Source organism: Pseudophryne corroboree, chromosome 1 (genome assembly GCF_028390025.1).
Source record: "Pseudophryne corroboree isolate aPseCor3 chromosome 1, aPseCor3.hap2, whole genome shotgun sequence".
NCBI lineage: Eukaryota > Metazoa > Chordata > Amphibia > Anura > Myobatrachidae > Pseudophryne > Pseudophryne corroboree.
This window is the reverse complement of record NC_086444.1, coordinates 820,818,998-820,843,787: the sequence shown is the minus strand read 5'-3', so window position 1 is coordinate 820,843,787 and position 24,790 is coordinate 820,818,998. Positions and strand designations below refer to the sequence as shown.

At 46.3% G+C, this 24,790-nt stretch overlaps 1 protein-coding gene across 1 annotated transcript in view; it reads left to right on the top strand.

Moving 5' to 3' along the window:
- The window catches only part of DNAH6 (dynein axonemal heavy chain 6), a 679,574-nt gene that overhangs the window by 184,326 nt on the left and 470,458 nt on the right, over positions 1-24,790 (top strand). The window contains exons 17-18 of the mRNA XM_063919567.1: positions 14,792-14,905; positions 14,987-15,130. Of these exons, the coding sequence (XP_063775637.1) occupies positions 14,792-14,905; positions 14,987-15,130 (258 nt within the window). The remainder of the gene's footprint in view (positions 1-14,791; positions 14,906-14,986; positions 15,131-24,790) is intronic.

The following is a 24,790-nucleotide window of genomic DNA, read 5'->3' as shown; positions in this document are numbered from 1 at the left end:
TTTACCCGCTGCAATGAGTATAACGTGCTCTACCAGGTGCAATGTATATAACGTTCTCTACCTAGTGAAATATGTATAATGTGCTTTACCTGGTGCAATGTGTATAATGTGCTCTGCCTGGCGCAAAGTGTATAACGTGCTCTACCTGGTGCAATATGTATTATGTGCTTTACCTTGTGCAATGTGTATTAGTGATGAGCGGGTTCGGTTCCTCGGAATCCGAACCCCCCCGAACTTCACCCATTTTACACGGGTCCGAGGCATACTCGGATACTCCAGTATTGCTCGGTTAACCGGAGCGCGCCCAAACGTCATCATCCCGCTGTCGGATTCTCGCGAGATTCGGATTCTATATAAGGAGCCGCGTGTCTCAGCCATTTTTCACTCGTGCATTGGAAATGATAGTGAGAGGACGTGGCTGGCGTCCTCTCACTTTGTTTCAGAACTTTCAGGGGGCTGCAAATATCTTTATTCTGGGGACCAGCAGTATTATAGGAGGAGTACAGTGCAGAGTTTTGCTGACCAGTGACCACCAGTATTATACGTTCTCTGCCTGAAAAACGCTCCATATCTGTGCTCAGTGTGCTGCATATATCTGTGCTCACACTGCTTTATTGTGGGGACTGGGGACCAGCAGTATTATATAGGAGGAGTACAGTGCAGAGTTTTGCTGACCAGTGACCACCAGTATTATACGTTCTCTGCCTGAAAAACGCTCCATATCTGTGCTCAGTGTGCTGCACAGAGGCGGAACTACCGGCAGTGCAAGCAGTGCGTTGCACTGGGGCCCGCCTCTGTTCAGGGGCCCAAGCATGTAATGAGTCAAACTGACTCATTACATGCCGCTGTGCGCTGCTGGCAACCGCTGCCCGCAGCGCACAGCCGCCCGGAGAGAGAGGAGAGGAGCGGCGCGCACTGCAGCGGTACGGGGTAAGGTGGAGGACGGAGGTGAAGGAGGGAGCTGCAGCAGCGCTTTGTTACTGGTGGAGGCGCTGCTGCTGCTGCTCCTCTGCTTCACTATAGGCTGTCTCTGAGAACAGCCTATAGTGAAGCAGAGGGGCAGCAGCAGCAGCGCCTCCACCAATAACACAGCGCTGCTGCGGCTCCCTCCTCCACCTCCCTCCTCCTTCTTCTCTACTGCCCGGGAAGCTGCACAAGGAGCCTGAGCCAACAGAGAGGGTAAGTATAATTTTTCTTTCTTTCTTTCTTTCTTTCTTTCTTTCTTTCTTTCTTTCTTTCTTTCTTTCTGTCTCTTTCTTTTTTTATTTGTTGGGACTGCCTGCCGCAATGTGTATAAAGGGGGAATCAGCCTGCCGCAATGTGTAAAAAGGGGGGACTGCCTGTCGCTATGTATAAAAATGGGGAATCTGCCTGCCGCTATGTATAAAAATGGGGAATCTGCCTGCCGCAATGTGTAAAAAGGGGTAATCTGCCTGCCGCAATGTAAAAATGGGGAATCTGCCTGCCGCAATGTGTAAAAAGGGGGAATCAGCCTGCCGCAATGTGTAAAAATGGGGAATCTGCCTGCCGCTATGTATAAAAATGGGGAATCTGCCTGCCGCTATGTGTAAAAAGGTAGAATCTGCCTGCCGTAATGTGTAAAAAGGGCACGCTGTCTGCCGTTATGTGTAAAAAGTGTATGCTGTCTGCCGTAATGTGTAAAATGGGGATGCTGTCTGCCGTTATGTGTAAAAAGTGTATGCTGTCTGCCGTAATGTGTAAAATGGGGACGCTGTCTGCCGTAATGTGTAAAAAGTGCACGCTGTCTGCCGCTATGTGTAACGAGGGCACGCTGTCTGCCGCTATGTGTAACGAGGGCACGCTGTCTGCCATTATGTGTAAAAAGTGTATGCTGTCTGCCGTAATGTGTAAAAAGGGGATGCTGTCTGCCGCTATGTGTAACGAGGGCACGCTGTCTGCCATTATGTGTAAAAATTGTATGCTGTCTGCCGTATTGTGTAAAATGGGGACGCTGTCTGCTGTAATGTGTAAAAAGTGCACGCTGTCTGCCGCTATGTGTAACGAGGGCACGCTGTCTGCCGTTATGTGTAAAAAGTGCACGCTGTCTGCCGTTATGTGTAAAAAGGGGAATCTGTTCGCTGTAAGGTGTAAAAGGGTCTCTACCTGGTGTAGTGGTGCTACTGTGCGGCGTAATTTGAAGAATGGAGACTACTGTGCACCGTTTTATGAATTGGTATTATTTTGTGGACACACCCCTTCCCCACGAAGCCACGCCACTATGTATTTTTGCGCGCGCCTACGGCGCGCACTGCCCATGGGGTGGACTTGGATGGGATGGGGGGGGGGGGCCCAAAGCATTTTGTCGCACCTGGGCCCACCGCTTGCTTGTTCCGCCACTGGTGCTGCATATATCTGTGCTCACACTACTTTACTGTGGGGACTGGGGACCAGCAGTATTATATAGGAGGAGTACAGTGCAGAGTTTTGCTGACCAGTGACCACCAGTATTATACGTTCTCTGCCTGAAAAACGCTCCATATCTGTGCTGCATTGTAGTATATAGTAGGAGTACAGTGCATAATTTTGCTGACCACCAGTATATAATATATAGGAGTACGGTACAGAAGGCCACTGCTCTACCTACCTCTGTGTCGTCAAGTATACTATCCATCCATACCTGTGGTGCATTTCAGTTTTGCACAGTTTGCTGACCACCAGTATATAATATATAGCAGTACGGTACAGTAGGCCACTGCTCTACCTACCTCTGTGTCGTCAAGTATACTATCCATCCATACCTGTGGTGCATTTCAGTTTTGCACAGTTTGCTGACCACCAGTATATAATATATAGCAGTACGGTACAGTAGGCCACTGCTCTACCTACCTCTGTGTCGTCAAGTATACTATCCATCCATACCTGTGGAGCATTCCAGTTGTGCGCAGTATATATAGTAGTAGGCCATTGCTATTGATACTGGCATATAATTCCACACATTAAAAAATGGAGAACAAAAAGTGTGGAGGGTAAAATAGGGAAAGATCAAGATCCACTTCCACCTCGTGCTGAAGCTGCAGCCACTAGTCATGGCTGAGACGATGAAATGCCATCAACGTCGTCTGCCAAGGCCGATGCCCAATGTCACAGTAGAGAGCATGTAAAATCCAAAACACAAAAGTTCAGTAAAATGACCCAAAAATCAAAATTAAAAGCGTCTGAGGAGAAGCGTAAACTTGCCAATATGCCATTTACGACACTGAGTGGCAAGGAACGGCTGAGGCACTGGCCTATGTTCATGGCTAGTGGTTCAGCTTCACATGAGGATGGAAGCACTCATCCTCTCGCTAAAAAAATGAAAAGACTTAAGCTGGCAAAAGCACAGCAAAGAACTGTGCGTTCTTCTAAATCACAAATGCCCAAGGAGAGTCCAATTGTGTCGGCTGCGATGCCTGACCTTCCCAACACTGGACGGGAAGAGGTGGCGCCTTCCACCATTTGCACGCCCCCTGCAAGTGCTGGAAGGAGCACCCGCAGTCCAGTTCCTGATAGTCAAATTGAAGATGTCACTGTTGAAGTACACCAGGATGAGGATATGGGTGTTGCTGGCGCTAAGGAGGAAATTGACAAGGAGGATTCTGATGGTGAGGTGGTTTGTTTAAGTCAGGCACCCGGGGAGACACCTGTTGTCCGTGGGACGAATATGGCCATTGACATGCCTGGTCAAGTTACAAAAAAAAATCACCTCTTCGGTGTGGAATTATTTTAACACAAATGCGGACAACAGGTGTCAAGCCGTGTGTTGCCTTTGTCAAGCTGTAATAAGTAGGGGTAAGGACGTTAACCACCTTGGAACATCCTCCCTTATACGTCACCAGCAGCGCATTCATCATAAGTCAGTGACAAGTTCAAAAACTTTGGATGACAGCGGAAGCAGTCCACTGACCACTAAATCCCTTCCTCTTGTAACCAAGCTCCTGCAAACCACACCACCAACTCCCTCAGTGTCAATTTCCTCCTTACACAGGAAAGCCAATAGTCCTGCAGGCCATGTCACTGTCAAGTCTGACGAATCCTCTCCTGCCTGGGATTCCTCCGATGCATCCTTGAGTGTAACGCCTACTGCTGCTGGCGATGCTGTTGTTGCTGCTGGAAGTCGATCGTCATCCCAGAGGGGAAGTCGGAAGACCACTTGTACTACTTCCAGTAAGCAATTGACTGTCCAACAGTCCTTTGCGAGGAAGATGAAATATCACAGCAGTCATCCTGCTGCAAAGCGGATAACTCAGGCCATGGCAGCCTGGGCGGTGAGAAACGTGTTTCCGTTATCCACCGTTAATTCACAGGCAACTACAGACTTGATTGAGGTACTGTGTCCCCGGTACCAAATACCATCTAGGTTCCATTTCTCTAGGCAGGCGATACCGAAAATGTACACAGACCTCAGAAAAAGAGTCACCAGTGTCCTAAAAAATGCAGTTGTACCCAATGTCCACTTAACCACGGACATGTGGACAAGTGGAGAAGGGCAGACTCAGGACTATATGACTGTGACAGCCCACTGGGTAGATGTATTGCCTCCCGCAGCAAGAACAGCAGCGGCGGCACCAGTAGCAGCATCTCGCAAACGCCAACTCGTTCCTAGGCAGGCTACGCTTTGTATCACCGCTTTCCAGAAGAGGCACACAGCTGACAACCTCTTACGGAAACTGAGGAACATCATCGCAGAATGGCTTACCCCAAATGGACTCTCTTGGGGATTTGTGACATCGGACAACGCCAGCAATATTGTGCGTGCATTACATCTGGGCAAATTCCAGCACGTCCCATGTTTTGCACATACATTGAATTTGGTGGTGCAGAATTATTTAAAAAACGACAGGGGCGTGCAAGAGATGCTGTCGGTGGCCCGAAGAATTGCGGGCCACTTTCGGCATTCAGCCACCACGTGCCGAAGACTGGAGCACCAGCAAACAGTCCTGAACCTGCCCTGCCATCATCTGAAGCAAGAGGTGGTAACGAGGTGGAATTCAAGCCTCTATATGCTTCAGAGGATGGAGGAGCAGCAAAAGGCCATTCAAGCCTATACATCTGCCTACGATATATAGGCAAAGGAGGGGGAATGCACCTGACTCAAGCGCAGTGGAGAATGATTTCAACGTTGTGCAAGGTTCTGCAACCCTTTGAACTTACCACACGTGAAGTCAGTTCAGACACTGCCAGCCTGAGTCAGGTCATTCCCCTCCTCAGGCTTTTGCAGAAAAAGCTGGAGACATTGAAGGAGGAGCTAAAACAGAGCGATTCCGCTAGGCACGTGGGACTTGTGGATGGAGCCCTTAATTCGCTTCACATTCTCCCGCAACTGGGGGTGCGAGGAAAAGGCTAAGAATTCCGAGCCCACCCGCTGGCGGTGATGCAGGGCAGTCTGGAGCGAGTGCTGACATCTGGTCCGGACTGAAGGACCTGCCAACGATTACTGACATGTCGTCTACTGTCGCTGCATATGATTCTCTCACCATTGAAAGAATGGTGGAGGATTATATGAGTGACCGCATCCAAGTAGGCACGTCAGACAGTCCGTACGTATACTTGCAGGAAAAAGAGGCAATTTGGAGGCCCTTGCAGAAACTGGCTTTATTTTACCTAAGTTGCCCACCCTCCAGTGTGTACTCCGAAAGAGTGTTTAGTGCAGCCGCTCACCTTGTCAGCAATTGGCGTACGAGGTTACTTCCAGAAACTGTGGAGAAGATGATGTTCATCAAAATTAATTATAATCAATTCCTCCGTGGAGACATTCACCAGCAATTGCCTCCAGAAAGTACACAGGGACCTGAGATGGTGGATTCCAGTGTGGACGAATTAATAATCTGTGAGGAGGGGGATGTACACAGTGAAAGGGGTGATGAATCGGACAATGAGGAGGAGGTGGACATCTTGCCTCTGTAGAGCCAGTTTGTGCAAGGAGAGATTGATTGCTTCTTTTTTGGTGGGGGCCCAAACCAACTAGTCATTTCAGTCACAGTTGTGTGGCAGACCCTGTCGCTGAAATGATGGATGTGCATGTCCTGTTTATACAACATAAGGGTGGGTGGGAGGGCCCAAGGACAATTCCATCTTGCACCTCTTTTTTTCTTTAATTTTTCTTTGCATCATGTGCTGTTTGGGGACTTTTTCTTTGAAGTGCCATCCTGCCTGACACTGCAGTGCCACTCCTAGATGGGCCTTAGGTGTTTGTGTCGGCCACTTGTGTCGCTTAGCTTAGTCATCCAGCGACCTTGGTGCACCTCTTTTTTTCTTTGCATCATGTGCTGTTTGGGGACTATTTTTTTGAAGTGCCATCCTGTCTGACACTGCGGTGCCACTCCTAGATGGGCCAGGTGTTTGTGTCGGCCACTTGGGTCGCTTAGCTTAGTCACACAGCTACCTCATTGCGCCTCTTTTTTTCTTTGCATCATGTGCTGTTTGGGGACTATTTTTTTTTAAGTGCCATCCTGTCTGACACTGCAGTGCCACTCCTAGATGGGCCAGGTGTTTGTGTCGGCCACTTGGGTCGCTTAGCTTAGTCATCCAGCGACCTCGGTGCAAATTTTAGGACTAAAAATAATATTGTGAGGTGTTCAGAATAGACTGGAAATGAGTGGAAATTATGATTATTGAGGTTAATAATACTATGGGATCCTATAGTATTATAAACCTCAATAACCACAATTTTCACTCATTTCCAGTCTATTCTGAACACCTCACAATACTATTTTTAGTCCTAAAATTTGCACCAAGGTCGCTGGATGACTAAGCAAAGCGACCCAAGAGGACGGCACAAACACCTGACCCATCTAGGAGTGGCACTGCAGTGTCAGACAGTATAGGCACTTCAAAAAATTGGCCCCAAACAGCACATGATGCAAAGAAAAGAGAAAAAGAGGTGCACCGTGGTCGCTGGATGGCTAAGCTAAGCGACACAAACACCTCAATATCACAGGAATTATTCGTTCTAATCAATGGTATTATTGGTCCAAATCACTGGAAGATAATGACAAAATCACTGGAATTATTTGTTCTAATCAATGGTATTATTGGTCCAAATCACTGGAAGAAAATGACAAAATCACTGAAATTATTCGTTCTAATCAATGGTATTATTGGTCCAAATCACTGGAAGAAAATGACAAAATCACTGGAATTATTCGTTCTAATCAATGGTATTATTGGTCCAAAAATGGAATGGATGGATACTTGCAGTGACACAGAGCTGCAATGGCCTACTGTACAACTATATACTGTTAGTCACCAAAATGCTGCACTGTAATACTATATATACTGCTCACAAAAATGCCGCACAGATATGGAATGGATACTTGCAGTGACACAGAGCTGCAAGATACAGCAATGGCCTACTGTACAACTATATACTGTTAGTCACCAAAATGCTGCACTGTAATACTATATATACTGCTCACAAAAATGCTGCACAGATATGGAATGGATACTTGCAGTGACACAGAGCTGCAAGATACAGCAATGGCCTACTGTACAACTATATACTGTTAGTCACCAAAATGCTGCACTGTTATACTAGAAGCTATAGAAAAGTATATATATTATTGTATATATCAGTACAGAGCGGTGTATCTGTGACCATGTGTCCTGACAAGCAGTATAGAAGCTATACAAAAGTATATATAATATTACTGTGTATCAGTACAGAGCAGTGTAACTGTGACCCATGTGTCCTGACAAGCAGTATAGAAGCTATAGAAAATAAGAAAAGTATATATTTTATTGTATATATCAGTACAGAGCGGTGTAACTGTGACCATGTGTCCTGACAAGCAGTATAGAAGCTATAGAAAAGTATATGTATTATTGTATATATTAGTACAGAGCGGTGTAACTGTGACACATGTGTCCTGACAAGCATTATAGAAGCTATAGAAAAGTATATATATTATTGTATATATCAGTACAGAGCAGTGTAACTGTGACACATGTGTCCAGACAAGCAGATATAGAAGCTATAGAAAATAAGATAAGTATATATGTTATTTTATATATCAGTACACAGCGGTGTATCTGTGACCAAGTGTCCTGACAAGCAGTATAGAAGCTATAGAAAAGTATATATAATATTACTATATATCAGTACAGAGCAGTGTAACTGTGACCCATGTGTCCTGACAAGCAGTATAGAAGCTATAGAAAAGTATATATATTATTGTATATATCAGTACAGAGCGGTGTTACTGTGACCCATGTGTCCTGACAAGCAGTATAGAAGCTATAGAAAAGTATATATATTATTGTATATATCAGTACAGAGCGGTGTAACTGTGACCCATGTGTCCTGACAAGCAGTATAGAAGCTATAGAAAAGTATATATATTATTGTATATATCAGTACAGAGCAGTGTAACTGTGACACGTGTCCTGACAAGCAGTATAGAAGCTATAGAAAATAAAAAAAAGTATATATATTTTTGTATATATCAGTACAGAAAGGTGTAACTGTGACCCATGTGTCCTGACAAGCAGTATAGGAGCTATAGAAAAGTATATATATTATTGTATATATCAGTACAGAGCACTGTAACTGTGACACATGTGTCCTGACAAGCAGTATAGAAGCTATAGAAAATAAGAAAAGTATATATATTATTGTATATATCAGTACAGAGCGGTGTAACTGTGACCCATGTGTCCTGACAAGCAGTATAGAAGCTATAGAAAAGTATATATATTACTGTATATCAGTACAAAGCAGTGTAACTGTGACCCATGTGTCCTGACAAGCAGTATAGAAGCTATAGAAAAGTATATATATTATTGTATATATCAGTACAGAGCGGTGTCACTGTGATCCATGTGTGTCCTGACAAGCAGTATAGAAGCTATAGAAAAGTATATATTATTATATACTGGTGGTCCCCAGTCCCCACAATGCAGCACACTGATCAGATATTTGCAGCACACTGAGCACAGATATGGAGCATTTTTAGGCAGAGAACGTAGATATTTTCAGCACACTGAGCACAGAGTATTTGCAGCACACTGAGCACAGATATTTGCAGCACACTGAGCACAGATTATGGAGCTTTTCAGGGAGAGAACGCAGCCACGTCCTCTCCGTTCAATCTCCGAAGCACGAGTGAAAAAAGGGCGGCGACGTGCGGCTCCTTATATAGAATACGAATCTCGCGAGAATCCGACAGCGGGATGATGACGTTCGGGCGCGTTCTGGTTAACCGAGCAAGGCGGGAAGATCCGAGGCTGCCTCGGAACCGTGTAAAATAGGTGAAGTTCGGAGGGGGGGTTTGGATCCTGAGGAACCGAACCAGCTCATCTCTAATCGTAACTATGTCGGGCCAGGTTAGGGTCAGGCTGTGGGAAGGGGGTCTGTTAGGTTTAGGCTGCAGGAGGACAGTTAGGGCCAGGCTGCGGTGGAAGGTTAGGATTAGGATGCGGAGAGGGGGTGTTTATGGTTAGGCTGCAGGAGGACAGTTAGGGCCAGGCTGCGGTGGAAGGATAGGATTAGGATGCGGAGAGGGGGTGTTTATGGTTAGGCTGCAGGAGGACAGTTAGGGCCAGGCTGCTGTGGAAGGTTAGGATTAGGATGCGGGGAGGGGGTGGTTATGGTTAGGCTGCAGGAGGACAGTTAGGGCCAGGCTGCGGGGAAGGTTAGGATTAGGATGCGGAGAGGGGGTGGTTATGGTTAGGCTGCAGGAGGACAGTTAGGGCCAGGCTGCGGTGGAAGGTTAGGATTAGGATGCGGAGAGGTGGTGTTTATGGTTAGGCTGCAGGAGGACAGTTAGGGCCAGGCTGCTGTGGAAGGTTAGGATTAGGATGCGGAGAGGGGGTGGTTATGGTTAGGCTGCAGTAGGACAGTTAGGGCCAGGCTGCGGTGGAAGGTTAGGATTAGGATGCGGAGAGGGGGTGGTTATGGTTAGGCTGCAGGAGGACAGTTAGGGCCAGGCTGCGGTGGAAGGTTAGGATTAGGATGCGGAGAGGGGGTGTTTATGGTTAGGCTGCAGGAGGACAGTTAGGGCCAGGCTGCTGTGGAATGTTAGGATTAGGATGCGGAGAGGGGGTGGTTATGGTTAGGCTGCAGGAGGACAGTTAGGGCCAGGCTGCGGGGAAGGTTAGGATTAGGATGCGGAGAGGGGGTGGTTATGGTTAGGCTGCAGGAGGACAGTTAGGGCCAGGCTGCGGTGGAAGGTTAGGATTAGGATGCGGAGAGGTGGTGTTTATGGTTAGGCTGCAGGAGGACAGTTAGGGCCAGGCTGCTGTGGAAGGTTAGGATTAGGATGCGGAGAGGGGGTGGTTATGGTTAGGCTGCAGGAGGACAGTTAGGGCCAGGCTGCGGTGGAAGGTTAGGATTAGGATGCAGAGAGGGGGTGGTTATGGTTAGGCTGCAGGAGGACAGTTAGGGCCAGGCTGCGGTGGAAGGTTAGGATTAGGATGCGGAGAGGTGGTGTTTATGGTTAGGCTGCAGGAGGACAGTTAGGGCCAGGCTGCTGTGGAAGGTTAGGATTAGGATGCGGAGAGGGGGTGGTTATGGTTAGGCTGCAGTAGGACAGTTAGGGCCAGGCTGCGGTGGAAGGTTAGGATTAGGATGCGGAGAGGGGGTGGTTATGGTTAGGCTGCAGGAGGACAGTTAGGGCCAGGCTGCGGTGGAAGGTTAGGATTAGGATGTGGAGAGAGGGTGTTTATGGTTAGGCTGCAGGAGGACAGTTAGGGCCAGGCTGCTGTGGAATGTTAGGATTAGGATGCGGAGAGGGGGTGGTTATGGTTAGGCTGCAGGAGGACAGTTAGGGCCAGGCTGCGGGGAAGGTTAGGATTAGGATGCGGAGAGGGGGTGGTTATGGTTAGGCTGCAGGAGGACAGTTAGGGCCAGGCTGCGGTGGAAGGTTAGGATTAGGATGCGGAGAGGTGGTGTTTATGGTTAGGCTGCAGGAGGACAGTTAGGGCCAGGCTGCTGTGGAAGGTTAGGATTAGGATGCGGAGAGGGGGTGGTTATGGTTAGGCTGCAGGAGGACAGTTAGGGCCAGGCTGCGGTGGAAGGTTAGGATTAGGATGCAGAGAGGGGGTGGTTATGGTTAGGCTGCAGGAGGACAGTTAGGGCCAGGCTGCGGTGGAAGGTTAGGATTAGGATGCGGAGAGGGGGTGTTTATGGTTAGGCTGCAGGAGGACAGTTAGGGCCAGGCTGCGGTGGAAGGTTAGGATTAGGATGCGGAGAGGGGGTGGTTATGGTTAGGCTGCAGGAGGACAGTTAGGGCCAGGCTGCGGTGGAAGGTTAGGATTAGGATGCGGAGAGGGGGTGTTTATGGTTAGGCTGCAGGAGGACAGTTAGGGCCAGGCTGCTGTGGAAGGTTAGGATTAGGATGCGGAGAGGGGGTGGTTATGGTTAGGCTGCAGGAGGACAGTTAGGGCCAGGCTGCGATGGAAGGTTAGGATTAGGATGCGGAGAGGGGGTGTTTATGGTTAGGCTGCAGGAGGACAGTTAGGGCCAGGCTGCTGTGGAAGGTTAGGATTAGGATGCGGAGAGGGGGTGGTTATGGTTAGGCTGCAGGAGGACAGTTAGGGCCATGCTGCGGTGGAAGGTTAGGATTAGGATGCGGAGAGGGGGTGGTTATGGTTAGGCTGCAGGAGGACAGTTAGGGCCATGCTGCGGTGGAAGGTTAGGATTAGGATGCGGAGAGGGGGTGGTTATGGTTAGGCTGAAGGAGGACAGTTAGGGCCAGGCTGCGGTGGAAGGTTAGGATTAGGATGCGGAGAGGGGGTGGTTATGGTTAGGCTGAAGGAGGACAGTTAGGGCTAGCTAGGCTGAGGTGGAAGGTTAGGGGTAGGCTGCAGAGAGGGGGGTTGGGGTTAGGCATCACCGGGGACGGTTAGGGTTAGGCTGTGTAGGGAGGGAGGGTGAGGGTTAGGTTTAGGCTGCGTGGGAAGGGAGGATTAGGGATAGGCAACACCAGGAAGGGTTATGGTTATGCAGGGGATGGGGGTTAGGATCAGAATGCGGTGGGGAAGGGTTAGCAGGGTAGGGAGTTACCATTAGTATACTTACCGAACAGGTGTCGGGATCCTGCATGCCGCTGTCAGTATTCTGACTGCTGGCATCCCAAGCACTGGTATCACGACACCAACTCTGAGGAACAACAAAACCAATTTACTATCCATAAGTATGATATTTCATTTGAGTATTTTAATTGCTGTAGCTTAGTGTCTTTTACATGATAATCAAAGTGAGAGAGAAATGATTGTATATGGTATTGATGTGTGTGTTTTAGTGTAGTTTTGGGGGGATGGTATCGAGATCCTTACGCTCAGGATGCCGGTGGTCAGAATACCGATAGCAGTATCTCAACACTTACTAGGTAAGTATGCTAACGCTTCCCGTTTCCCCACCCTAACCCTCCCTCCCTGCAGCCTATGTTAGGGTCATTGGTAATAGCTCAACACGTTCCACACGGAAACACGTCGAGACATTACCAAAGACCCTAACATACATTGGACATTGCCTATTTGCTTGCTTGGATTTTTACCTCCGGAACAGCTTGAAACAGTGAGAGAAACACAGTAATCCCAACACTCATCGTCCACACCTTATTTAAATGAGGTTACCCTGCAAACAAGACCACATGACTACTCTCAGACTGGGTGATAATCTCTCTTGCTGATTAATATACTGGAACTCCTTGGCATATTAACATTGCTTTATAAAATCTTGTGCAATCCAACAATCCAGCTGTGTCAAAGAGTCAGAAATGTGCAGTTTACATGACACTTGTCCAGTTCCACTTCATGTAAACTGCACATTTCTGACTCTTTGATACAGCTGGATTGTTGGACACCTTGAGAAAGGTCCTGATTGGGGACCGAAACGTTGGTGAGAGATTACCATTATATGTGAAACTGTTTTGATCTTTATAAGTAAAGATATTATTTTGACTTCACTGATTTTTGTCTGGAGAGTGCTATCATTTCCACGGTTAGTGGAAAACTCTGCACTGTACTATGGGTTCATCCCTCTGCTGGATGGAGCTCTGATTGGCATCCCAGCGGCTGTTTCTGGTTTGGTGAGAGTGTGGGACATTCTCCTTTTATATATATATATATATATATATATATATATATATATTAATATGTTTCCTTAATGCGCTATTATTAGAAGGTAAATTAACCCTAAAGCCAATTCTTCTATTAAATATAGCTCACTTAGGGCAGCTTCCGCAAAGAAAGGACCCCCTGCCGATATGGGTCTATACAGGTAAATGCAAAAAGGGATCTCTGCGGAGCGCTCTTATTTGATGGATAATCCAATTTTGTTTTTGGATATGAACCAAGGCTGACTTTAATAGTACCTTAATACACATACACCCAAATATTAAAAACATCTTTTTATTAAAATGTAACTGTCATTCAAATATATGTTTCTGTAGTCATTGTTTTATAAAAAAAAATATAGATCAATGAAAGACCATATGTTTGTACAACTTTTGCTCATACAATAAAAATATGTATAAAATATTTTTGTTTCACTCAACGCGTTTCGTCTTAAGGCGACTTCTTCAGGGGTGTTTAATGTATAGGCAAATATTAATCTTGTTATGATGCCATTTGGAGTGATTTTCCTTCTTAAAAGATGACTTAATATATGATACCATACGCAAGGTAAATTATTTTACTAGAAAACACATTTAAAGTAGTCTTAGCTAATTTCCACAGCCTAATGGCAGTTTCAGCTGGATTCTCTATTTATAAGGTTCTGGAGATAAAAATTCGGATTTGGTTAAAGTCTAGCCGTTGTCAGATTATTTTGGTCCTTTCCAGCAGCAATCCTACACCTCTATGTGCTGTGAAATTCAAAAGTGGAGGGTTCCGCAAACATTAACCCAGCGGTGGAAGCCCGCACTACAAGCGCCCCACTCTCTGGAACACGATTCCTGTTTCTTTTGGGAAACCCCTCGTGTGTGTGTGTGTGTGTGTATATATATATATATGTATATATATATATATATATATATAGGGATGTAGTTGAGTTACAGCCCCCTAGCAATCCCGATAGTCGACTAACAGGGACTATTCCCGCTCGTGGGTGTCCACAGCACCCATAGAGTGGGAATAGAACCTGTGGAAAGCACAGCTTGTCACTGAGCCCACAGTGTGGCGAGCGCAGCAAGCCCACAAGGGGCTACATTGCGCTCACCCCCGCCGGCCTTCTCGAAGCCAGGATCCCGGCATCGGTATGGTTACTGTCGGTCACACATACGCAACACTATCTCTCTCTCTCTCTCTCTCTATATATATATATATATATATATATATATTTAGCAATCTATATGTATCTATCTATCTATCTATCTATCTATCTATCTATCTATCTATCTATCTATCTATCTATCTATCTCATATCCATTTAAGGGCAAACTAGATGGGCCAATAGATTCTTTTCAAATTCTATGTCTCTGTGTGTTTCAGAGTGTAACTGCTGCTGCGATTGAGACGGACATATGAGAAATGTTGGCGAAAAAGTGATGTTTGCTCCTAGACGGTGGCTAGTAGTGCTTTAAAAAAAGGTCCATTCAGTGGGCGTGTTATGGAAGTGTTGTGGTTGTGGGAGTGTCAACTTGAATGGTGGTGTATAAAGACACACCAACAGATGCTGTTTTTCTAGTATTTTAGAGGTGTACCTATACATGATGTGTTTATGATGTTAGAAAACAACATCAGGGCGAAATGTCCTTTATATTTTTAAGATGACAAAATTTATTTTTTTGCAGTTACTTGTGTATTCTATCAGACATGCAGAAAATGATCATGTTACTGTATGTTTGGATAGGTGGAAGTGACAAAGTTTGATGCGTTAGAAGAAGTAAGTGCAGAAATAAAACTGAAGCAGCTTTTGTGGGACTCACTAAATGATTGGGATGTTCTGCAAGCCGAGTGGATGCTGGTAAGTTTGTGAACTACTTTACAGTGCAGTGAAATTACACTGTTAGAAATTAATGGTATTAACATTTCATGTATTTTTTAGTCCAAATTTGAAGACTTGGACCCAGAGCAGCTGAATTCCTTAGTTCTTAAATATGCCAAATTTGTGAGCCAGCTGGAAAAAGGACTTCCACCAAATAATGTAGTACCACGTCTCAAAGAAAAGGTGGACAGCATGAAAGAAAAGGTACGTCATTCACTACTGTTTATACACATGACAGCTCTATGCTGAATAAAGCAAGGGTATTCCCATGGCTGAGATCTGCTTTGTTATTGTTTGATGAATCTATGCAAGTACTGTATTACAGCCTTCCTGTGATAATCTGACCACTGGGGCACTGTTCCGTTGCATTCTATGGGTTATAATTCATTTCAGCATTATAGCAATGTTCCCTCTTATGAAAGTACATGCAGATGTGTGAATACAGTTCCTTGTGCAAACCGACTTACACCCATGTGTTTTATAGAACATTCCTAGAAATATAAAGTGAGAAATTATTTTAGTTACAGTATAAAGAGAATTTCTTCTGAATATGGGAATCATATGGATTTGATAGTCGGCTGAGAGCAGCTGGGCGCATGAATGCACCTAGTTATAGGACTCCCGCATGGAATGTCCTGTTCCTTCTTTCCTGAGGGCTAGGCACATGAATGGACATAGTAACAACCCTACATGGATTGGGAAGTTCCTTCCTGAATGCACATAGTTGTGCACCCACATATTAAGGTTCAGTCAGAGTTGCACGCAAGTCCCTTTTGAGGACAGATCTTTTCAAACTGCACATGCTCCATAGTTAATCATGTACAACATTGAGCAGCTACAGTCAATTGAATCATATGGATCTCTTATCTATCTCTACCTGCTGGCTTCGCAGGTGTAACAGGGCGGCAACTGCATGTAGGCTAAGGGGGATATCCAAATAGCCCCAGTAATTAGCCCCGATAAGCCGACACGAGCGGTGGCTTAGCGAGGGTTACCTGATGCTGCACCGGGTGCCGGCTCCTGACAGCTCCCGGTGCAACACTGCAGTTCCGACTCCCTCCGATCACATGACTGCTCCCCATGTGATCAGGGGTGGGGGAAGATGGGGGATTCGGGTGGTTGCACAGCCCTGGCTTCCCCGCCGGGGTTAAGCGCCAGCTTAAGTGTCGGCTCCTGGGCCCTCCCTGCAGTCCCAGCCTGCCACTGCTGCAGTGGGCAAGGGACACTCAGGTCGTCGCGGTTACCAAATCCCCGGAAACAGCCCCGTTTTCATGTGAAAACAGGGCGGTTTCTACCAAAAACACACAGGTTTCACTGAACCTGTGTGTTTTCAGGAGGTCAGCTTTTTTTATGGGTGATCCATATTGGATAGCCTGTAAAAAAAAATTGGTGAAACATCGGAAAAAAGTAAATTCACCGGTAATTGGATATCACCCTAAGTGTTCTGAGGACGTGTCATGGGCTGGTAGCAGGATTGCAGACTAAGAATGCTGTGGATATGCACCAAAGGATATGTGCACCGATTGTCATGACGACTGCTTTCACAAGCTGGTGTACAGATGTGGTGAAGCCGCATAGATGCAACCTTCTCTTATTACAGGGGAAGATCTGCATTTATTTATGAGTGCGCAGTGCATCGACTTGGATTCAGACTGTGGAGATGTTTCCTGAGAGATGACTGGAATCTCTCTGGAATGGAATCTAGTTATGCACCCAGATCCCAGATATATTGGGGAGATTCTTCCTGAGAGAGTCAGTCACATAAATGCATCATGCAGTTATGCAACCACAAGGAATGGGGAGTTCCTTCCTATGTAAGCACTAGGTATATGAATGCATATTTATTGTGGATATGCTTTTTGAGTGAGGGTCTGGGTCCTGAATACACTAATATGGAACAATGAGTTATTTTCTTCATGTGTGCTAGGTACATTAATGCACCTGGACTCCTGCATGGAATGGGATGTCCTTCCTTCCTGGGGGCCAGGCACATGAATGCCACAAGTTTTGCATCCGTATAGATTGGAGTGTTCCTTGATGTATGCTAGGAACATGCATGCACATTGGGGGTTATTCAGAGTTGTTAGCAAACCCAAAAAAGTACACTAATGTGCAAAACCATGCTGCAGTGCAGGTGGGGCAGATGTAACGTGCAGACAGAGCTAGATTTAGGTGTGTGTGTGTGTTCAAACTGAAATCTAAATTGCAGTGTAAAAATAAAGCAGCCAGTATTTACCCTGCACAGAAACAATATAACCCACCCAAATGTAACTCTTTCTGTCCCACCTGCAGTGCCACATGGTTTTGCCCAATTGCTAACTTTTTTGGTTTGCTAGCAACTCTGAATATCCCCTATGGCATACATCTCAACTGTCCCTATTTTCACGGAACAGTCCCTCTTTTTGGGACTGGCCCGCTGTCCCACCCGTGGGCCACAGAGTCCTGCGGTGGGGATGTGGGGAGGGGCAGTTGCGAGGCTCCTGTCACTCGCTGCTCTGCTTAGCAGAGCGGTAGTGAACAGACGCTGTGCGCATGCGTCTATTCATGGGACAGAGAAGAGCTGGGGGCATGCCAGCAGCTCACAGAGTACTATTATTGGGCCAATTTGCCAATAATTGGGACATCGGCCTGATTTATCACATAGTGTTTATGAACGATCGTTTCGGCGTTTCGTAGATAATTCAGGAAAATCTTGCCCACACACAAAACCAAAAAACTCGGCCACAATCTCCCGATATCGAGCATTGTGTGTGTGCATTCTTAATAACCTGCCCATATTTCCTATGTTTACCTGTCATGATGTCATCCTCATGTAGGCGGACATATGCAAATGTAGTGCGATGTGGCAGAAAATTGTTAACTTCAGATATTGGTGCCTACAATTTCCCGAAAAGTCGTCCGATTGTTGGGCCGACCCAAAAAAATCTGACAGTGTGCACCTAGCTTTACTCTCCCAGTAAACACATATAAAAAAAAATGCAGTCCCAGTGTCCTCTCACTCTCTTGATTAGGTAAAGCTATAAATTAGGTTAAACTGAATATCATTTTAGAAGAGTTCAAATGAACTAGGACTGGTCCGAATGTGATTGAGTTGACATCTTTATATTTGCAGACAATGCGTTTTCAACCTGGAACAAAAATCCACAAATATTGCACAAAGGGTCCACTTGGAGTTGGCATGAAAACGTAGAATGGTGGCTTGTAGACATTTGTGGGCTAGAACTGTTTGCCATAGGAGCCAGCTCTGTGGGTACTTGAGCACCCCCAATATTTAGGTTTACCCTATACATGTCTATACATGCCATTTTTAACAAAATTATTTTGAAAAGTTGTCTCCAAAGCTGATTGCTGCACCTCCAAATACAAATCTGTGCTCCAAGTGAACCAAAAGTGACAAAATGATTTGCTAACGTGTATATTTTTGCAGAAGTCATTTATGAAGTGCCGTTTCATTCTTTTTTTTACTTATAGACTTTCTTTGTTCAGTGCAATGTTCTGACCTTCCAATGTTGTTACTTGACTCTGTAGACAGATTGTTTTGGACTATACAGTATCATGTTTTTAATTCTTGGGCATGCATTATTTAATTTGAAACATCTGTGTAATAGTCTGAGTACATTCTGTTACTGTTACAGTAGAGTAATGAGTATTATTAATAGAAACTGTTATAAAGCTTGGTACAACATAACAAACTAATTAAAAGCAGTGTCACATTTATATGTCCCAAAGAAGTCACAGAGACCTATTCATCAACGAAGCCCCTATTGCTAATGGACATTTTTGCCAGGTTAGGTCTTATTATGGCATCGTCTCACTCTTATCCATCAATGGGTTACTGCCGGCCATAGCCCTTAGTATTAAGTATCACTGTTTCAGATGGGGGAGACAAATATTACGTTTACAGCACAAGTGCTAATAATGAAATAAAGAGCTTATTAATGCAGTCCTTTTTAGATGATATTTAACTGTTAAAATAAATAAAATAATGTAATCCTATATAATAAAAGGCTAGCGCTGCTCCTCACCTCTATGGGGTGAATTCGAGTGTTTTGCATACCAATGCCCACTAGACGGTGCCCAACGTATCAAATCAATTATTGCTCTGTACGGTCGCACACAGCTGCCTGCACTGACATTACTGATACGTTGTTCCGTCATTTTGACGTACTTGTAACTAGTTATATATAATGTTTTATATGTGTATTTACTTTATTTTTGCATGTATATATTTTTTAACTAAAAGTTGAACTCTGGGCTTTCAGCTCCGTTGCACATGCAAGAGCTGACAATCCCACTTACATGTGCCATATGACAGAGATTTTCCCAGTGTAGCATTACCCATTACTGCCCCAGGCCAGTATCAACCGTCACCAGGATACGTGCAAGATCCCGGGTGTCGGAATCCCAGCAGCCGAAATCCTGACATCTGTCAGAACACTGACGCCGGAATCCAGAAAAGCTCAGGATCCTGATGCCGGAATCCCGACACCCGGAATCCCGAAGATAAGTATAGCTGGGACAGTTAGGGTTAGGCACTAAGGGGGTAGAGTTAGGGTTAGGCTGTGCAGAGTGGGGGATTAGGTTTAGGCACTAACCAGGGTGGTTAGGGTTAGGCACTAAGTGGGAGGATAGGGTTAGGATGCGGTAAGGCAGGGTTAGGCTTAGGGGGGTGGGGTAAAATTAGAAGGCTTAAATCACCCTTGTTGGGATCATCAACATCGGAATTTCCGGCATCGGTATTCTGACTGCCGGCATCCCGCCCACTGGGATTTCATACCCAACCCGTATCACCAAGGCAGTTTAGTAGTGGTTTGCAGTGTCTGTGAAATTGGTTTCGTAAATGTAGATAATTAGTAATATTGTATCTCTGTGGTAAGTTTGTGATAAAAAAACAACAACAATATTTCTCTTACGTCCTAGATGATGCTGGGGTCCACATTAGTACCATGGGGTATAGATGGGTCCACTAAGAGCCCCTGGCACTTTAAGAGTTTGAGAGTGTGGACTGGCTCCTCCCTCTATACCCCTCCTACCAGACTCAGTTTAGAAAATGTGCCCGGAGGAGCCGGTCACAGCTAGGGGAGCTCCATAGGAGTTCTTTTAGTTTTTTTTTTTTTTTAGAGTTAGGCACAGGGAGGCTGCTGGCAACAGCCTCCCTGCTTCGAGGGACTAAGGGGGGGACGGGGGGAGTAGTGTCCTCCTTGCAGTGTCTGAGCCACTATCTCTGCTGACAGGACACTGAGCTCCTGAGGGGATCGAACGTTGGCCGCCACAGGGGATCGCTCACCCTAGCAGCATGCCGCCACCCCCTTACAGAGCCAGAAGATCAGTGGCGAGTTAGTCACCGGCCCCACTGGTAAGCGGGGAGCCGGTGTGAGTATGGCGGCAACAGGGTAGGGAGCGTAGTACTATCTGCACTCCAGGGCTCAGCGGTACATGGTGCGGCACGGTGAGGGACGCCCTGAGCCAGCGCCTACACCCTACACTGTCCAGCAAGCCTTTCAGGGTCCCAGGATCGCTGCCAGCACAATTCCCCAGGCCAGTATAAACTTCATAAGAGCGGGAAGCAGCGCCATGAAAGGGGGCAGAGCTTCTCCTCAGAGCGAACCCAGCAGCGTTCATTGCCATTTTCCTGCCTGCAGAAGCGCTGACAGGGAGAGCTGCCCCTCCAAAGTAACTCCAGCTGTCTTGTACGGTACCAGGGGGTTGTGTAAGGGAGGGGGAGGCTGTGTAAAGTCTGTGTAGTCTGTTAAGGTACACAGACAGCGCTGGTAGTTTCATTAGTTCTGCCTTAAAAAGCGCTGTGTGTGGGTTGGCTCTAATCTGTGTCTCTCTGTGGCATACTTGGGGGGAAACTGTGTCTGACATTTCCCTGTGTGTGTGTTTACTATCTCACATAGCCCTGAGGAAGATAGGAAAAAATGGGAAAACCCACCAATTGTTGACGCATCTGTCTCCAGACTGTCTAAAAGGGTGGTTTTAACTGTTCCTGGTTCTACCGCGTTGAAAGAACCAGCTGTTCGTCAGATTGACACTACGCTCAAATCCATATACACTGCTTCAGGAGTGGTCTTAAGGCCCACTATTACCTGTGCATGGATTTCTAAAGCCATAGTAAGGTGGTCAGGCACATTACTAGAGGATTTGGATGCAATGAATAGAAGTGACATTGAATTGTTTTTACGTAACATACAGGATTCTGCGGGGTTCATGGTGGAATCCATGAAAGACCTGGGTACTCTGACTGAACGGATATCCTCCATTTCGGTATCAGCTCGCAGGGGCTCTGGCTACGCCAATGGTCTGCAGATGCAGAATCCAGGAGAAGTGTGGAGAACCTACCCTACACAGGTCAGGCTCTATTTGGGGAAGCGTTGGATGCGTGGATTTCCATAGTATCCGTGGGTAAGTCACCTTTCCTTCCCTCTGCTACTCCTTATACGAAGAAACCGTTTTCTTCAGCTGTGCAGCAGTCCTTTCAGACCGCAAAGACAAAAAAGCCCAAGCCTTCTACCACTTTCTTTAGAGGTGGTCGGGCAAAAACCTGCTTCTGGTTCCTCAAGATCCTCAGTATGACGTGGACCTCACGAGGACGGGCTGGTGGGTGCGAGACTCAAACGTTTCAGTCACGTCTGGGTGTCATCAGGCCTGGATCCCTGGGTGCAGGATATTGTGTCCCTGGTTTACAGACTGGAGTTTCAAAACTCCCGCCTCACCGATTCTTCAAATCAGGCTTGCCAGCTTTGGTGACTGAGCTATCCTACAGGAAGCCATCCTAAAATTGTAAAAATCACAGGTCATTGTCTCAGTTCCACCTCATATGCAAAATGAGTTATTGTTCAAACCTTTTTGTGGTACTGAAACTGGATGTTCGGGCAGACCAATTTTGAACTTGAAATCGTTGAACCCTTACCTGAGGGTTTTCAAATTCAAAATGGAGTCTCTCAGGGCAGTGATTTCATGTCTGGAGGAGGGAGAGTTTCTGGTATCCCTGGATATCTAGGATGCGTATCTCCACATTCCGATTTGGCCGCCTCACCAAGCTTATCTCAGATTTGCACTATTGGACAGTCAATATCATTTCCAGGCACTACCATTCGGCCTCTCCACAGCACCGGGGGTATTCACCAAGGTGATGACAGAGATGATGGTTCTCCTCCGCAAACAGGTGGTAAACATAATCCCATATCTGGACGATCTGCTGATAAAGGCATCATCCATGGAGAGGTTGTTTCACTCCATTGTTCTCATGACTCATCTGCTCAGGGAACACGGTTGAATCCTGAATTTTCCAAAATCACATTTGGAGCCGACCAGGAGGTTGTCTTTTCTGGGAATGATCCTTGACACAGAAGTGCAGAGGGTGTTTCTTCCGGTGGAGAAAGTGTTGGTGATACAAACAATGGTCCGGGATGTCCTGAAGCCAGCCCAGGTTTCGGTTCATCAGTGCATTCGCCTTCTGGGGAAGATGGTGGCTTCTTACGTGGCTCTACAGTATGGAAGGTTTCATGCTCGGCCCTTCCAACTGGATCTCCTGGACAAGTGGTCAGGATCTCATCTACACATTCACCAGAGAATACGTCTGTCGCCAAAATCCAGGATTTCACTCCTCTGGTGGCTACAACTACCTCACCTTCTGGGGGGCCGCAGGTTCGGGATTCAGGACTGGATCCTTCTAACCATGGATGCAAGTCTCCGGGGCTGGGGTGCAGTCACTCAGAGGGAAACTTTCCAAGGAAGGTGGTCAAGCCTGGAATCCAGCCTACCAATTTGGGAACTAAGCCGTCTACAACGGTCTTCTCCAAGCGGCCCATCTTCTGCGAGATCGAGCCATTCAAGTGCAGTCGGTCAATGTAACGACAGTGGCTTACATAAACATTAGCGCTGTCAGCAATCTTCAATCCGGGAGTAGGCAACTGGGAAGCGGACTTCCTCAGCAGTCACGGTCTCCATCCAGGAGAGTGGGGACTTCATCCGGAGGTGTTCACGGAGGTAACAGATCTTTGGGGTGTACCTCAAGTAGACATGATGGCCTCTCGTCTCAACAAGAAGCTTCGGCGGTATTGTTCCAGGTCGAGGGTCCCGCAAGCCTAGTGACTCCATGGGTGTTCAGTTGGTGTACGTGTTTCCTCCACTTCCACTCATTCCAAGAGTTCTAAACCTCATAAGGAGTACAAGAGCTCAGGCGATCCTCATTGCTCCGGACTGGCCAAGAAGGGCTTGGTACGCGGATCTTCTGGATCTACTGCTGGAAGAGCCTAGACCTCTTCGTCTTCGGGATATTAGCTCGGTAGGGCATTCCGACCTAGGTTATAGGGTATTGCTGTGTGTGTAGGAGGTGGGGGGGGAGGAGAGTAGGCTGAAGTTTTGCCTAGAGTGCCAAGAAACCTTGCACCGGCCCTGTGTGGATGCTCCTGGAGACACACACCCTGAAGATGTACTCGCCTTCCAGCCTATTATGGTGCACTCCACGCTCCCATCCTTCTACTAACTTATTGTTACCGACTATACGCTTTTCTTTATCAATCTGGGATCTTTGCACTCAATTCTATCAACTTCGTTCTCACCATCCTTACTTAGTCATTTTATGGACCAACGCAGCGTTTACTCCTGGTGTTGATCACCATGCATTTAAACATTGGGCCGCAAATAACATCCTTTTCCTACTGGATATTGCTCCCCTCCACTCATTTCCTACATTTGCCAATGTACAGTCCCGCTTTTCACTTCCCCACTCGGTTTTCTATCAGTTCTTACAAATACGACACTTCTATAACACTATAAACAAACAAGTTTGTACCGTAGATAAAACTAATCTGGAATCATTATGTCAATATCAGCATTCGACTAAGGGATTGTTGTCTACTATTTATCAGGTGTTACTCTCACATAATGTCCCCTCAAAAGAGGCTCACAAACTTGCTTGGGAACAAGATGTAGGAGAAATTTTAGCCCCGGATAATGGGATGATATTAGAATGTCAGTTTCTCATTAAAGGGAATTCTTATAAACTATATTATCGTTGGTACTTAGTGCCGACTAGACTACATTCTATTTTTCTTACTTGATCTGATAGATGTTGGAGGTTATGTGGACAATGAGGGACCCTTCTGCATGTTTGGTGGTCATGTCCACTAATCCAACAATATTGGTGAAAAATCCACAAACTGATACTAGATGTAACTGGTATAAGCGTCCCCAACTCACGCCTTTACTCTTTACTCTCTCGTCCTATCCTTGATACCTCGCGTCAATTCCAAAAGTTGATTAAACATATATTGAAAACTGCTAAATGCCAAATCATTGCGAATTGGAAATCGACAACGCCACTCCGAAATATTACCCGTGCCACGCGCTAGCCCAGGGAGGCTAAGGGAGATTAGGGAGGTAAATGTGTGGCTTAGGTATTGGTGCAGGAAAGAGGTGTTTGTGTTCCTGGAATACTGGGTGGACTTCTCAGTCAGGTGCCATCTTTTTTTGTCATGATGGATTACACCTGAATGAGGTGGGGAGCGGTGGTGGGGGGAAGGATGGTTAGAAGGTTGGACAAGATTTTAAACTAGGTGCCTGGAGAGACGGTTTAGATAGTAACTACGGGTCATGCAGTGAGAATAGTGGGGATGGCAGTAGTGAACAAAATGGGGGAGGAGTAGGGGGAAGGGAAAGAGCAGCCAGCAAGGGTATTAACATGGGTATTAAAAAGGTTTTACCAAAACACTAACGACGATTACGTGTCATCGTTGCTACATAAAGAGAATGATGGGGGTCATTCCGAGTTGTTCGCTCGGTATTTTTCTTCGCATCGCTGCGATTTTCCGCTAACTGCGCATGCGCAATGTTCGCACTGCGACTGCGCCAAGTAAA